The sequence below is a fragment of the Vanessa tameamea genome, chromosome 25 (genome assembly GCF_037043105.1).
Source record: "Vanessa tameamea isolate UH-Manoa-2023 chromosome 25, ilVanTame1 primary haplotype, whole genome shotgun sequence".
NCBI lineage: Eukaryota > Metazoa > Arthropoda > Insecta > Lepidoptera > Nymphalidae > Vanessa > Vanessa tameamea.
This window is the reverse complement of record NC_087333.1, coordinates 2,472,679-2,490,235: the sequence shown is the minus strand read 5'-3', so window position 1 is coordinate 2,490,235 and position 17,557 is coordinate 2,472,679. Positions and strand designations below refer to the sequence as shown.

At 33.3% G+C, this 17,557-nt stretch overlaps 1 protein-coding gene across 1 annotated transcript; it reads right to left on the bottom strand.

The window, feature by feature from the left end:
• Window positions 1-1,982: 1,982 nt before the first annotated feature.
• On the bottom strand, window positions 1,983-14,525 carry LOC113401793 (venom serine protease 34-like). Its single transcript, XM_026641824.2, has 10 exons — window positions 14,239-14,525; window positions 9,741-9,821; window positions 8,385-8,525; window positions 7,996-8,122; window positions 6,066-6,169; window positions 4,846-5,047; window positions 4,269-4,329; window positions 3,401-3,534; window positions 3,006-3,157; window positions 1,983-2,178 (listed from the first exon to the last, which is right to left on the bottom strand). Exons 2-10 carry the CDS (start codon window positions 9,819-9,821, stop codon window positions 2,002-2,004), a joined length of 1,179 nt encoding a protein of 392 aa, XP_026497609.2. The 5' UTR covers window positions 14,239-14,525; the 3' UTR covers window positions 1,983-2,001.
• Between the last annotated feature and the right edge of the window lie 3,032 nt (window positions 14,526-17,557).

Below are 17,557 nucleotides of genomic sequence, written 5' to 3'. Positions count from 1 at the left end.
TATTTAACTAAAATAAATATGTTTTTGTATTCAGCACGTTTATTGTATAAATTTAGGCGATTCAGGCGAGGCGAGGAATATAGGCGATTCGTCGCAGACGTGGTGGCACTTACAGTTGACTACATAATGGTGGCGTTCAACCTTTCAGCCAACAGCTATCTTGTTTCCACGTAATTTAAAAGTCGTCAAGTATTTTGTAACACTACGTCAAAATAATAAAAAAAAATCGGACCTATTACTCGGAGAAATACCGCAACCACACATCAAATATTTTACAACCAAGCAGCATGAATCAGTATGCTTGTGTTCCAGTATCAAGGATGGTGACCACTAAGGTAGCCCATACGCCCGACCGCCAAACTATACAATAAAAAGTTAGTTAGTTTTTATACCAGGGTAAAGGACGTATTATACCGAGGAAGATCCGTACTAAAACTAATCTGTATCCTAAAATAAGCTGTATCCTAAAAGTATTTAGAGATATTACCTACAGACACAAAGGACATAACATCTTAGTTCCCACGGTTGGTGGCTCACTTGAGTTGTCAGGAACTGTGAATATTTCTAATGGTGCCATTTGCCAATATCTATGGGCGATGGTGTTCACTCAGCATCAGGTGGCACATTTGTCTTTCCGACTAACTATTATACTATGTTTTGAAACTGAGACAATAATTATAATTAGCTTGACAAATATTTTCTGTAAAATGTGTAGTTTATAATGGTTTGTTTATCTAGGAGCTCATCATAATTTCTGGCAGCATAATTTAATAAAACAGATTATACCTTTTTTATTTCTTTTCTTCTATTTCTGGCGTGTATATACGCTAGTTGTGCGCGAAATATTCAGTCAATGACATTTTATTTACTGTTAAATAATGTTTAATCATTACAGGTCTCATTACATTTGACGACCTCCGTGGTCGAGTAGTGTGTACACCGGTTTTCATGGGTACGTCACTCCGAGGTCCCGGGTTCGATTCCGGGCGAGTCGATGTAGAAAAAGTTCATTAGTTTTCTATATTGTCTTGGGTATGGGTGTATGTGGTACCGTCGTTACTTCTGATTTTCCATAACACAAGTACTTTAGCTACTTACATTGGGATCAGAGTAATGTATGTGATGTTGTCCAATATTTATTTATTATTTACATCAGCAACCAGTACAGGGGGAAGGTTTTTATGCAATCTAAGAGCACAGCGGACTAGAGAACAGTAATTTCGAAAATTCCGATATTGAAAGAACGCGGTTATCGCATAATTGTTAAATTGTTTGCTTTGTTAATTAATGTATTATATAATTTATACTGAAAATAGTTTTAGTTTATTATTGGGACTAGCTCAAGTTGAAATTTTGCGTATACATATGTATATATTATTAATGAGTTGTTGTTGTAATTAATAAAATTAGATAATAAGATATATATATATATATAGATATAGATATATATATATCTATATAGATATATATATATAGATAATAAAATAAGTTTTATTCATTTCGGTGTGGCCAGACCACAAAGTTTGGTAAGTTTAATACGGACATAATGCTTTTTCGTTACGTGACGATTTTTGCCAGTTTACTCATTGTAAACTGCGTAAAAGAACTTCGTTCCAAAATTAAATAATCTTCTAAAGAACCAGAATGTTCAATAATGCACAAAAATTGTATAACGAAAAGTTAAATTGTAATGAGTATTTTATTTCTTACGTTAGAAATAATTGATTCCTCGTACAAACTTCCACCAGCCTTATTAAACCTATAAATTTTATATAAGTGATGATTTTCGTGATAAAACTAGCCTATGTCCTTCCCGGGGACGCAACCTATCCCCATACCAAATTTCATCTAAATTGTCTCAGCGGTTTAAGAGTGAAGAAGTTTCTTTCTCATTTATAATATTAGTAAGAATAACTTTAGTCAGAACATAAGTACAAAATGTTAATAAATATTGGCTAGTAACTTACAATAAATTAAACAAATAAGTTCGGTAAAATCAATTTATTTTATGCAATAGTCAGCAGGGGCATTAGCCACGATCCAGGCAAGGAGCGAGGTGACGCGCGTGTTGACGCCGGGATCTCGAGAGGCGCAGAATCGGCCGTAGCTTATTATACCCGCGTTGTACATCAATCCGCTCTGAGGGTCGGTGTACAGCACGGGGCCGCCTGAGTCGTCCTGGGGATAAATATTTAGGTTAAGTTAAGTATATATTCTAGACAAGAAATAAAATACTCTACGGTCTCTTTTTTACGAGTAATTTGCGAAACAAGGCTATGATTGGGAAATACGCCTAAGATGTCCAAAATTAGATTCAGAGTAGTTGTGGCGAAAAGTAGCTACCGTACTATGTATGTTTATGGCGAAATTAACTACATATTTGTTGTTAAGAGGATAAATTATACTTACAACTTTGCTTCACTTAGGCGAAGAGAAAACTATGAAGAGTTAGTGCAAAAAGGTAAAATGTTCGAATAAATTAAAAAAAAAAAATCTGCCAATGTAAACACACAGCATTTTTTTTTATATTGTAATAATGACAAAATGTCTTTCGTACCTTTCAACTAAATCGAAAATTAGTGCACGTTTACTAAAAGTAAATAAAAATTCTAGCTAAAAACTGAGCAGATAATCTCTAAACTATTGTTGGATTTTGTACCCAATTAAAAATGAAATGTACTACATTAGAATCGAAACCAATTTATCTTGTACGTCTTTTTAGGTCTTATTTTTATTAGCAATCACTGTTGACCAATGGGCGACTACTCAACACACAACAACATAGCGCCACATAACGATAAAAACGTATTAATATGTATTTGTAATAGTTTTATGATATTAATTATCTAAACTTTGTAGGAAAAAGAAGTATTTACCACCCATTATTTAGTTTTCTTTTGTAAATAATGATGTAACTACATGTACAACTACATCACAATTAACTTGGCTCTTCATAAACATGTGTGCAACTCTATTTTCTGAACGTCAGAAAAATATTTGATTACCTGACAAGCGTCCTTTCCTGCGGTGTACGTGCACATCTGACGTGGTGTTAGGTCAGGGAAACTTTGTCTGCAAGTCGCCTGACTGATGACATCCAGATTCACTTTCCTCAGCACATTGGATGTTTGGCCTCCAGCGAATAGTGTGCCCCAACCTATTTGGTTATATAGAAATTTAAAAAATGAAATACGAAGGAGTTTATTTTAATTTTGATAAATTTCTAAATAGCCTAAGGCTTAGAACATGTCGTCACGGTAGCACGCAAAAGCAATCCCATGATGACCCCGAAGAGACGGAGACGGTGCCGCTGGCTTTTTAAGTGGATATTCTTATTAGCTTCCTGGGTGCCGGGGAGTTGATCATACCCCTCCCCCCATGTACTAACTCATGTACGTACCTGGGACGGTAACTTTAGCCCCGTTAAAGTTGTAATTGAAAAATTTAAATGGCAGACACACTGGAGCGACGTAGTCAGTGTACTTCATCACCCCGTCGATTTTTACAATCGCAATATCATAGTCGTAATTTGATCTGAAAGAAATATATATTGTCAAAATTAAAATATACTTTATTCAAGTAAATTTTTTTTACAAGCACTTTTGGATCGTCATTTTACAGAACAGTATTAAACGTAAACGTTCGGAGCTGCAGGAAACTCAACAGTTAGGTACTGTTGTTACCACATTTGAAATACAAAGTAATATCGCTTATATAGATACAATTATATATAATATATTCCCGCTTGTAAGGCAACAATAGCTTCACTCTTTTTTATCATCCATATAATCTTGTATTAAATAATATGCTTTATTTTTTAATAAACGATTTGAATTTATGAATCGTCAAAGTTAAAAATATCTGCGGATTTTTTATGGAAACGAGCACTTTGCCCAAAGAAGGATTAATTGACTTTGCGGAGTCGAAACTTGACGTTATAAGCTTATCCTTTCCTCTCGTGCTCATACAACGATCATAAGTATGATTCTATCAATGTGATTAATTTTACTGGGAAAATAAATAGAAAGTGTGCGGAATATCCAATGATACTAAAAATTTGGTACGTAGGTATGGAAATAATGAAAATATCATTTTCTATAATATGTTACTAATAAATCTCGATAGATGGGACAAGAATTTTAAAATGAAAATTATTAAAATATTCAAACCAACTAGGTGAAAATTTGTTGCATGATGGATTGATTCCGCGGAAGCCGAAATGCAATCTCATTTGAATTAGAATGGTCATTCGAATGGATATTACTTACGCTGTGTATTGAGGATGAACTATTACCGAGGCGACTCTGAAGCCTTGCGTCTCCGATTCACCTGAAGAAAAAAAACGGATAGTTACCGAGGGTGCGTGTAGTAATGCTTGAATACTCGGAAATGTCACGTGACGTGCGTCTATGAACGGGACTAATACCTAATTCTACAAACTTAAAAGTAGTATTAAAAAAGTATTAACCTCTTGGCAAAGGATTACTAATATTTCTACTTTCTATCGCTAATTATAAACCCACGCCTTTCAGATGGCATATTGTACAGTCACTAACAATTCTAACTAGCTATTCCATTTTGGAACATAATTGAACTCGCTTACAGCCCAAAATAAAACCTTAAACAAAATTTTACCATACGAAAATTATCACAAAGTGAAGTTATAAAGTATCAAGTAATTACATTTATATTGCTTACTTACTGACTTATCTATTAGGGATGACGGATACTGAATTTAATACAAAACTTAAATAATGGACTTGAACAATGTCGAACATAATATAAATAAAAATATTGTCATTAAGGCAACGGAGGAAGACAAAGGAATAAATGCTCATCACTTACTTCCAGTGCTTGTATCCACTTCGCCAACAATCACCGCCAAATTCGAGATCGCCTCATTGACCACGCAATGAGCCGCAGTGAGGACGTACTTCATGTCGATGATGACAGCTCCACATTTAATAGCAGCTTGGTCAGCATACACGATACCAGCCATCATTGGAAACTCTTTGGGTCTCGCTTCTTCGCCACCGACAATTCTGTCCTATAAGAAATGTTAAAAATCTGCATCGCAACATAAATATCGCAATACTTGGCAAAATGTTCGTTTCCTGTTAAGGATAAAAGATTTGGGTTCGATCCATCACGAATTGTTGAAATTACAAGTGCCATAACTCCATCCGACGTACGCCCGACACGACACGTAACTAATTGTACACATATTAAGCACCTGTATAACCAGAGGAGCTGTCCAGGTTGGACTCTCTATGTTCGGTTGAGATTCACTTTTTTTTTATAATATAAGTAGGCAGTCAAGCCAAAGGCAATATGTGCATATTTAGTTATAATGTTAATAATCAATTGATATAGGGGCCATAAAACACCCGTGACCCAAATGTATCTGGGAATTCCAGCTAATCATTCGCGATTCACAATATAGTCATATTATCCATATTATTAATAATTTCTTATCGTCTTCCGAATGTCAGTCAGCTTGGTGACCTCATATTTAATTATCTGCAGTCTACATACGAAACTATTCCAGTATATACCTATTAAGTTACATGATGATAAAACGGAAATAAAATGTTCTCTCTTGAAAAAATCTGCCACGGCCGTCATTGACTAGCCAGTAGCCAAGCGCGATCTTTATAAATCAGTGCCCAAGTGTGTGCATAGGTGCACTCCTTATATTTTTATTTCCATAATCCTATGGTACTGAAATCCGTCGCAACGCGTAAAGGTAAGAACGCAAGACCAGATTTCCGAGACACAGGAGTTTACACACTTCTAGCTTGCAGACTATATACTATATTGGCAAATACCCAAAAACTATTTATGGGTCCGACCTAAGGTTTAAACCTAGGACCTCGGGATATGCCTTATACCAACGACGCAGTCAGTCACTTTAAAAATGATGACCGTAATTTCGCAAGTTTAATCATAAATCTGTTTATCTGAAAGAATAATGCACGTGTCTTTTAAAATTGAGTTCAGTTTTATTCCTCATTACAGTTTGGTGAATAATACGACTGAGTTATTGCTTTTATAATATTACATACCAATCTTCGATATCCACAAGAGCAAGTCGGTTGAGTTGTGATCGGCTGTGCTCTTAGTTCGCACATAAACCTTCCTCCTGTAGTACGTGTTGAGGTTATGAGACCTGTGAGAATTACATAATTTAATAGAAAATGCCAAAAAGTATATATTTTTTTTCTTTAAACATATATAGAACACAACAGCAATCGATTTATATATATAAATCAATTACTGTTGATTGTGTATTAGTTTTCGAATTGAAATTCGATTATTTTTTGTTTTGTTTTAAAAGCTAGTACATCAGTAGTTAAAATTTAAAAAAAAATGTGAATACCCAAAAGAACAATTAAAAACTCGAAAAGTTAAAGTGGAAATCACGTAAATATTGAATACTACTCCGTCAAGTCGAACGAGGACGTAGTAAAAATGTAAACAATCGCAGCGATATATTATAGCTCAGATGGGTCTTTATGTGAGTTGTAACGAGATGATTTGGCGCATTTATTTACGTTTCACGAAAGACATGGTGTCTTTCGTGAAACGTAAACGGAACCGTAGTTTATTACAACTGGAAAAACTCAAACAAACGAGAGAACGCAGTGGAAAGAGCGGAACGGCTACCGTCGACGACATTAGTGTCTAGTGGTTTATTTGGCAGTACATTTGGAAAACTTCAAACAAACGAGAGAACGCAGTGGAAAGAGCGGAACTGCTACCGTCGACGACATTAGTGTCTAGTGGTTTATTTGGCAGTACTTTTGGAAAGCTTCAAACAAACGAGAGAACGCAGTGGAAAGAGCGGAACGGCTACCGTCGACAACAAGCTTCTTCTCATTGCTGAATTATAACACGTATCATCAATACTTTAGCTGTCTCGTTTAGTTTCACATATAGGTCTTCTCACTCTTGAAGACGAGTCCGTCCAACAGTATTTACAATACTCAGAATAGTTGTGTTCCGGTTTGTAAGGGTTAGCCTCACCTATCTTCTTAGCTATCACCTAACTTCGGTGCTCCCGCTCTGGGCGCGACCAGCGCCGAAATTGCGTTATCTCTTTAAGGTGATGGGTCGATATGAGATACCGTCTCGTGTTGCTTTATAAATGCAAATGACTTTCTGGCTTTACTACACAATCGATCGCGGTACTGAACGAGGCTCCAAACATCGCCGCCAAATATTCCGATAGTAGCTGTGGCAGCAAGAGTTATGTTCTCAAAATGTGTAAATACGAAATGGTGACTGTTTAATGGTTAACGCGCAAACTTGTGCTTTTTTAGGAATGAATTTGACTAGATTTCAATTTAAGTGATTCAATTTCAGGTTGCTCTGGTTCTGGTCGACGTGTTACCGAGGAATATTAGGATGATCGGTGTGGTAAGCATAAGCTTACCCACATGATCGAGGGTGAGTAAAACATACGACGTAGCATCGGTTACATAAAGATTACTAAACAGTGATCTTGATGTAACCGATGCTACGTCGACTCCTCGCATCCCAATCCCGCATCAGTTGTCGAACGACCTCTCATAAAACCAATCCAAAGCTGTGCTTGAAACTACTTTATCTACTATTACAACTATTTTATGTTTATATATCTTTAAGAATATTTACCATTCCAATAGTAAGGAATTACTAATATTCGTATTAACCTCTTCAATTAAATTTTATGCTTGTGCTCCTAGTACAAGCATAAAACTTATTTACTTGAATAATAATAGCCCAAGGTAATCAGGATCAGTCAGGATCGAACCTGTGAGATTTTATATACGACTATCAATGTTTCAAATATTTACATGATGTTTCATTTCCCCCAACATGGCCAATGAAATTTGACTTCTTAAAATTTAACAAAACGGACAGTTCTTATTTTTGCTCAATACTTTTACATGACTTTAAAATAGAATAGTGAGTAAGCAAATATGTAAGAAGCACATAATGTAGAAGCCTCACCTACGCTAATCCTCTGACCAGTGGACACCGCACTAACCGTTCCGCGTCCACAATAAAACTCAGCATTCGTTAATTGAGGGTCTCCAGACTTTGATATGAGAAGACGGTCCATGGAACATGATGGAGTCTGAAAGATTAATGTATACGTGTACTACTGGTGAAACTACTCCTAAAAATTTTGTAACGTTTATTTAAACAAATATACATTGTAATATTTTTAAGGGTAATTTTTTTTATAGAAGTCCTTTATTGTACCATTAAGAGATTTACGCTTATTTTACCCAATACCAGCCACACAAAGTATTTATATTATCGGTAGAGACGACTAAATATATTATATTCAATTTTAAATTGTTATATCACTAATAGATATCAATATGTTACATTACCTGTGGCATATCAACGTCATTACAATCCAGTCTACAATTGTACCCGGCCGGGCACTGAGCCTGCCACCTGCACTGGATGCCTGGCTGATAGAATTGCGGGTAGTTTGGACTGTATACATAATACGTGGTCCCAACAGCGACCTGAAAAATATATATAAATCACTATAAAGAACAGTAAGTCAATGCACCGTTAAGTTATAAACCCAATACGAAATATAAGAAGTAATACAATTAAAAACACTTAAGACTAACTCCATATTTTATATTTTTACTGAACATCAGCAAATCTTCGCTGGACTTCGAGCTTGTCGTCTTCTCGAAAGACGTGGCCCACATTGACATTTTTTTTTTTCAATTTAAAATAATGTATAAATAATCCATAATAAATAATATATGATAATATATAAAAAAACTGTATATAGTAGTTTTTTTTTAAGGCAAGTATAGAATGTCACCCTTATAACCTACACGGGTCTATCTTTTATTTTCATCCTGGACCACAGAGAGGCAATGTTTTAATAAGGATCAGTCCAGATTAACAGTCAACATAAATCGTAACAACTTGGCTCGTAAACGACTCCGAAATTACGCGATTCGCGATCTTATAGTCGAGAAGCCCGGTACTCTATCTTTAGCAAATATGTCCGAGGCGCTGCAGTACCGTGGCAACTTCATCTGGATACGACATGCGTTGTTTTATTGCATCCAGATGACGCCCACAGCATGCTGATGAATCCAAAGCTGAGATGTATAGCGGCATAAACAATATGCTCTAAGTAATGTCAGCTTTACTTCGTCACTGCAGTTTACAAAGCGACGTGCTAGCATATTACATCGAACAGCCAGACTACACCGGTCGCTCTCTATACCCATATCATCAGAATTCTCAACAAGATATTAAAACGCAAAACAGTGTGCGCTAACAAAACTATACAATTTTTTATTTCACACCATAATCTCATCAGGCGGTTATCCGATATGCGTGAAAAGAGATTACGTCTTACAGGATCAATGGTATTCTTACATTAGAGGCACGGAAATTCAAAAGGAGTTAGAAAGTTGACTCTTGACTGAAATTTTTTGTCACTTCACTAAATTTCTATTGGACTTACTCGATATTCGTTTGCAGAACCTCGGGAGAAACCTTATACCCAGCCACATAACCAAAGTTTTAACAAATACTTAGTTATATTTATTTTAATAAGAATTAAGAAACCCAGCTGTTAGATACTTTCAAGAACTTGTATAAAACTATAACCCAATATATAATATCTATATTTTATATAGGTTATTAATATTTTCTTCTAACGCTTTCACTTCCAATATTGTATAAAGTTTCATATTAAACAAACTTACATTTGTCGAGAAGTCGCAGTTAGCGTCTTGCGCAGCCGCATATCCGATCAGCAATGCTGAGACTATTGCGGCTAAATACATCTGAAAATAATATAAAATAATAATAATAATAAAAAAAAAAACAAAATACTCTTTATTGTACACCAGTAAACACATAGTTTAGTCACGTTTAAGAAAAGATGCGCAAGAGGCGGCCTTATCGCGAAAACAGCGATCTCTTCCAGGCAACCTTAAGTTAGAGGAAAGAAACAGATATAGAAAGAGGTAGGAGTGTACAAAGCAGATACAAACATAATATATAAATAAATTACAGTCAAGTAATAATATATTTAAAATAAAGTAGTGTACAGTACTTAATATCTAACACGTGTACACATATACGTATATAATTAGATATAAATCATATATAATATTAAATTAAATTCTCTATACAGGATTGAAGTGCAAGATGGTATTGTTTCAAGGTATGAAACAAGTGCTTGTGCACGTCTAACTTCAATAGGGAGAGTGTTCCAGCGACGAACAGCCTGTACAGTAATTTCGTATAGAACGAAGTCGAATGAGAAGGAATTTCTAAAAGTAAATTATCTTCAGAACGTAAAGTTCGATCATGAGTAGAACATAAAAATTTAAAACGCTCCTTTAAATTGAGCGGAGTTGAAGGATGAAAAAGTATTGAGTAAAGTAGATGGAGAATATGAGTATTCCTGCGATAGCGAATTGGGAGCCACTTGAGCTTTTTCGAAAGTCGGAGATGTGATCATATTTACGAAGAGCAAATATGAAACGAAGGCAAAGATTTTGAAGACGCTCAAGCTTGTTTAGTTGCTGTCCTTTTAAGTCAACATAACAAGTGTCACCATAATCGAGAATTGGTAATAGGAGGCTCTGTGCAAGCAAGCTGGAGGGATCCTACAGCAGAAAGCATTTTTTTTACTTATGTTACTTACCTGTGGTTCCCACGATAAATGTTGATCAAAAATAACCCCCAAATTTCATACAATTTGTAAAACATATCGAAAGAGGAAATGTCTCTTTGTTGACGTATGAACTTGATGTTTGCGGTTTCACCACGCTCCAATGCGGGTCGATGAAAAATATCTTCACAATGTTATCCTTTGACGAGTGACCTATCCGCGAAATTAATTATAAACACTAATAAAGCATTTGAATCTCAGCGACTTCCTTGTCTTTGAACCCGTAATATTTGTTATGATTCATGTGTTCTAACTACGAAGCAACGCTAAGTTTCATTTGTACAACCTTTAGCGCCTTATTTAAAAAGTATATAGATTAGATAGAATTTTGAAACATTTATAAGTAAAATATTTTATAAATTGTAATCTTAAATTTCAAATACTAGAAATATACTTCTATTTAGTTTTAGTTAATAATTTTATATTCTTGCATTCAATATAATTGAGGTCTTCGTGTTATGTTTTCATTTCTACCTCTCTCCCAATATGTCAATCTCATTTTATTCTTTCTTCCGATATTTCACTTACCGTACAGACACATAGACACGAGTATACTTAAGACTCTTCTTTGAATATGTCACTCATGCCATTAGGTATATGTCCATCTCGGTAAGTGGTTTCCTTTATTTCAAATAGGCTGCCATACTAGCATGCCATACTAGGTTTATTGTATATGGTGATCATTGCTCTTAGACATTGAAAGAAATATTAACCAACCCTTACAGAATATGCGTCATCAACTTTGGGAACTCAGATGGTATAACCATTAGTTACACTACATTAGCAGCCTGTAAATTTCCCACTATTGGGCTAAGTCCTCCTCTTCCTTTGAGGAGAAGGTTTGGAGCATATTCCACCACGCTGCTCCAATGCGGGTTGGTGGAATAGACATGTGGCAGAATTTCGTTGAAATTATATGAAATGTTTTCCTTCACCGCCGAGCACGAGATGAATTATAAACACAAATTAAGCACATGAAAATTCAGTGGTGCCTGCCTGGGTTTGAACCCAAAATCATCGGTTAAGATGCACGCCTTCAAACCACTACGCCATCTCGCCTCTTAGTTACACTGGCAGTAGGTTATTGATCTTAATAATAAATTATTTGAGTTTAATCAATTTTTTTCGATCACAAATTTATCGCCGGTAACAGTTATTGATCAATGAGAATTGTTATTCTGCGAATTATTCATACTGTTGGATAATATTATCTCATATCTTTTAATACTTAAATTGTATCGGCTCAATTAATATAGATATATAAATTGTTGGTACCAATCTATTAGTTTGAGTAAAAGATTAAAGATAACATTGATTGTATTTAAATAATAATGTATGTTGTGCGTTCGAGTCAACCAATGTAGTTATTCTATCTACCAATAGATGGCGTTGTGTCTTCTGTTAAATCGCGCTGTCAAGATAATCACGGATGTGCTTAAGAGATTTCTTAGTGTATTATTAATTATTATCTCAAGTTTAAATATACGAATTAAGTAAATGTGTGAGTTTTTCATTTTTAACAAGTTTTATCTGCAAATTAGTAAAAAACTATTGATTTTTTTTTAAATGAGCTATGAGATCCGGTCTTGTCATTAATATTATAAATAACATAAATAATGAAAAAAATAATCAGCACTTCATTTTTTGGCGCTGTAAGAAACATTAACCACTCCTTAAATCGCCAGCGCATCAGCAACCTGGGAATCTAAGATGTTATGTCCCCTGTGTCTATTGTCACACCAGCTCACTCTCCCTATCCGAAATACATCAACACTAGTATTGCTGGATGGAAATATAATAGGTGGTACCGAAATTATTTGAAAGAAATTAAATTTATTTATTAAAGAAACTCGACATAAAGTTAGGGTTGTGTTGGAAAATTAGCTGTAGGTATATTATTGGTGTGAATACGATTTGTTCAAACCACAATTGAAATTCTAAACGCTCCTAAAACAATTACTGTTCGTTCATATTCCACTTATTGCTAAATATCTCTGAAGGTTTATTTGCAATAATGCATACAATTTTTACTATTGGCAGTACTCGTATCGCATACTATACACATGCAGGTTCCACGATGTTTTCCTTCACCGCCAAGCACGAGATGAATCAATGAAATAATCGCGAAAAAGCACATGAAAATTCCGCGTTTCTTGCTCCAATTTGAAACCACAATCTTCGGTTGAATTTTTGGAATCGATTCACTGAGCCATACATTCAGTTATTATTTTAATCGTTTACTTTTATGCGATGTAATGGAAAATCTAAGACTTACGAGTATATATTATAATCTCTCAACTCATTATAGATAAGATAGAAAAATTTAACTACCCGGAAGTGTTTCCATGTTCTTAATTTATGTTTTAATTCATTTTGTGGTGAATGGTGAAGGAAAATATCGTGAGGTGATCTGGCGGTGAGGTGTGACTAATTTCAATGAAATTCTGCAAGATATGTATCCATCAACCCGCATCGGAGCAGCTTGGCGGAATAAGCTAAAAAACCTTCTCCGTTAACGGGAGGATACCTTACGACAGATTGTTACTTTATTTTACCTAATTAAACAAGTGACATGATCTTGAATAAAATGTGTAAACCCTGAAATAACTTAATAAATTCAATTTCAAAAGGTATTAAAATACTAAGACTGTAGACGACAGATCGACGATAGACGAAAGTCAATATACTAAACTAAGAGACTTATGATGTGTCAGCGAATCACAGAAACTTTATTCCGTCTTCGTTATTGAAAATGGATAATAAAAAAGACTTCATTTCCAAATATTTATTGGTCTGGTGTCTTTTCTTAATAAATATTTTAATATAAATTTAAGGTGAGACTATAAAATACAATTTTAATATCATAAAATTTTCTAATATTGTTGAGTATCGTTCAAATGACAAACATAAGGTGCAATTTTTAAATTAATATGTACTCTTCTATTCAAAAAAAAAAAAAACATTATTAATAAAATTAGTAATAGTTTACTAATAAATTGTGCTATAAAACAATTTTACATTGCGCAATATGATTTCACAAAAGCAAATTCATTCAAAATAGTTATACTACTATTTTATCATATATTTTGAATATTTAATATTTTAATCTCTTTGCAATAACATTTATTACAATCACTTAAATATAAAATAAGCACAATATAATTATAAAGTCAATAAATCATAAAACGAATTAATAATTTTCATCGTAGCCTAATTCTTACTTAAATAAAAAAAGACATTACATTAATTACGCAAAGATAAATATGATATGGGTACTTAGATTCATTTATACATTAAAAAGAATACTTACGATTTTCAGAGACATTTTCCCACTGGCTGATTTTCAGAGACAGTTTTGAATATAATAATTATCGACTACAAGTATTATACATAGCTATATAATGAATGTATATATAAAGAATGAAATGTTATCTACGTAAATTATTAACATAACAATATAATAAGAATCTCTTTCACACCTCTGTAGACAGTTAATACTGGACATTTATAATTATACTCACCCTGAAATTTAAATACCGTTTTTATTCTTCTTAAATTTCTTCAGACATATCCTGAGACAGTTTTCGTCTATTCAAATTCACGTCACAACTTTAATCGTAATTTTTTCAACGATTAATATTTTCATTTAATACTTTATTCACGAGGAAATTGTGAAACGGAGGCTTAAAAATAAACCTTTTGTAAAAAAAAAGTAAACAGAAAATTAAAAAATCAAAACGTCACATTTCCCGCCACCGTTGACAGGTTGAGAGGAGCGTAATAATTTGTTATAAATGCATCATTCACACAACAATGGGTGATATAAAAGAGTTGAGTACAAATCGCTGTAATAGATAACAGACACGACTTCAGTGTTGACATACTTGCGATAAGTTTTAGGCGTTAATATCTTTATATATTATTATTTTTCACTTTCCTGTTAAAATTTTTGTCATAAATGAAGGTATGACTTAAAATTTTTTTTTTACAAAATGTTACATATCACCTTTATCTACTCGTATCATCAATTGTTTTGACTAAATGTAACTTTTATAAATAAAAACGTCTTAAAAATAAGTAGTTGTTGGTGTTTTATTTTACGTACATTTTTATTTTCAATAAGCTTCCAAGGAGATGTGACAATAATTCTAGCAGTATTTCCCCATTTAATCGCAATCTAGATGATTTGATTTAAAAGATAGGGTGGTCCTTCGAGCAGGATACGAAGATGAAAGCTAAACATAATATGTGTCCAGCGGCTTGTTGGATAAAAAAAACACATATTAAGCTCAAAGTTTACACAGTAAATACATTTATTAAATAAAAGTAATATAAAATTAAAAAATATTTTTGTAATTACCACCGTTATTGTATTTGATCACCTGATAAAATAATAAAAAAAAATCGTTATTATTGAAGCTGAGGTAGTAAACTTACTTACTTTACTTTCAATTTAATTACATTGTAATTTACTTGACAAATATTTTAGTGGCTACAATTACAGCAATACAAACATATCAATATGTTTTGATCCTAGAAATTTAAATAAGAGCATTATAAGGTTTATCCGAAACAGGACATTGATTATATTAGGTCAAAGCAAGATGAAGGTGCAGCTTATTTTTCCTTTACCTTTAGATGCATGATTAACATGGTTTTAGGGCTCTGTTTAGGTACCACCCACTGATCCAATATTATACCGTCAAACAGCAATAGTAAATTTTTGTGTTCATGTTTGAAGGTTAAGTGAGCCAGTATAACTACAGAAACAAGAAATATCTTAGTTCCCATGGTCAGTGGCGCATTGGCGATATAAGGTATGGTTAATATTTATTGTGCTTGTGACAGTCTATGGGCGGTGATGACCACTTACCATCACGTGGTTTTTTTGGACGTCCGCCAACCTATATCATAAAAAAAGTACTCTGGTGTCTGGTTTCTACGTCTCAATGAAAAAATCTCTGATTTGTTTACATTTCAAAATCCATTATACTAAGATACAAGTATTAAAGATTGTCTTTTGATATTAATGCCAAAACGAAAATATTTTATAGTCATCATAAAGCTATTTGGTGACCTTGAAGATATTTTATATCTATTGATTACATTTTAGTACACGGTAAATTAGTAGAAATACACAATAAACATCTGAGAAAATTATTAAAAGGGACTATATTTTTATATTACACATATAGTAGTTTTTAATGTCTTCCTTGTCTAGTAGTAATCATAATTCTAAGTTTGACCAATATAAAATTATTTGTGTTTTCTGTAAAGATTTATAAAAACGAACATTACAAAGATTAAATATAAAATTCTTGATCTGGACAGGCACTACGTATTAAAAACTAAAAACCAAGTACTGGTTACAGCAATCTGCTATTAACTTAAAATGTATTTGATTATATGATTTTTTTCCCTGAATCGGGCTTACTTCTCTTAGTAATTGTAGTATTTGTAGTTTGTATTTGTAATTAGTAGTTTTAGTTCTGTAATAAATGTAAGTTAATTTATTAGTGAATAAACTTCATTTTGTTTTTGGTAATGGAATATATTTGATAACCTTTTGATATATTAATAATTAGGAAGGGCGACTTCCACTTAGAGACACAGACAAATGAAGACAACGAAAATATAAACTACATCTTCAATGGCAATACGCAACCACGGTCTGAAAAAATATATAATGTTAAAAAAATAACAGTTTAAAGATGATACAAACTTATTTAAAAAATTAAATTTACGAAGACTACGCACAACGATCAATGGCTTTAGAGCCCTTAAAATAAAAAAAATAAAACAAACAATTACTTATTACTTTATTAATATCATTTTTAACAAACAACATAAAAACTACCGCAAAATCCATAAACACACATCAGCAAGGATTCTAGACATAAGCCGTAAACACGATATTGGATATTTATATTTTTTTCCCTGTTTACATGGAATTTTGAATGCATTAATAATAATGAGAGCCGAGATGGCCCAGTGGTTAGAACGCGTGCATCTTAACCGATGATTTCGGGTTCAAACCCAGGCAGGCACCACTGAATTTTCATGTGCTTAATTTGTGTTTATAATTCATCTCGTGCTCGGCGGTGAAGGAAAACATCGTGAGGAAACCTGCATGTGTCTAATTTCAACGAAATTCTGCCACATGTGTATTCCACCAACCCGCATTGGAGCAGCGTGGTGGAATATGCTCCATACCTTCTCCTCAACGGGAGAGGAGGCCTTAGCCCAGCAGTGGGAAATCTACAGGCTGATTATGTTATTTATTATGTTTAATAATAATTGTAGGAAATAGGCATCAATACAGCTTATCAACAAATTCTTACAATTCACATTTTTATTCCGTTCGAAGTTTCAAGTTTGACATCAAAAAATACATTTAAAATGTAGCTCCGTAATACTGTTTTCTAGTTTCAATTTTCAATTCGCAAGAAAGAAATTAAAAGTTTTATTACGTTTATATTACGTTTATATTTTAGGATGTCAAAGGAGGCCAGCCAACGACCACGAACCTCTTTTGTTTTTCTCTTTGCTACTATTTTTACTGTGTTATCCATCGTAATTTATGTTATATTATTTAATGTATGTATGTCAGTTTAATATATCGGTGTGATCTGTCAATATTTTTTTATTTTTATCTATACAAGTAAAATAGAGTCATAAAAATGGATATTTAAAAAAATTATTTCATTTTTGTATACGACGACAATGAAATGTTTTCCATTGTTAATAAATTCAAAAGCTATTTATTGAATTGCTTGTATCACAATCGCAAACTATCTTACATGGTAATATTTTTAGAGGATCATATAACTTAGATTATAT

Excerpts from the sequence above, each read along its gene's own strand:
- LOC113401793 (XM_026641824.2), bottom strand. The coding sequence starts at position 9,821 with ATGTATTTAGCCGCAATAGTCTCAGCATTGCTGATCGGATATGCGGCT. Across the intron at positions 8,123-8,384 it reads ATGACGTTGATATGCCACAG|ACTCCATCATGTTCCATGGA; the intron begins GTAATGTAACAT and ends TTAATCTTTCAG. Across the intron at positions 5,048-6,065 it reads CTTGTGGATATCGAAGATTG|GACAGAATTGTCGGTGGCGA; the intron begins GTATGTAATATT and ends CATTTCTTATAG.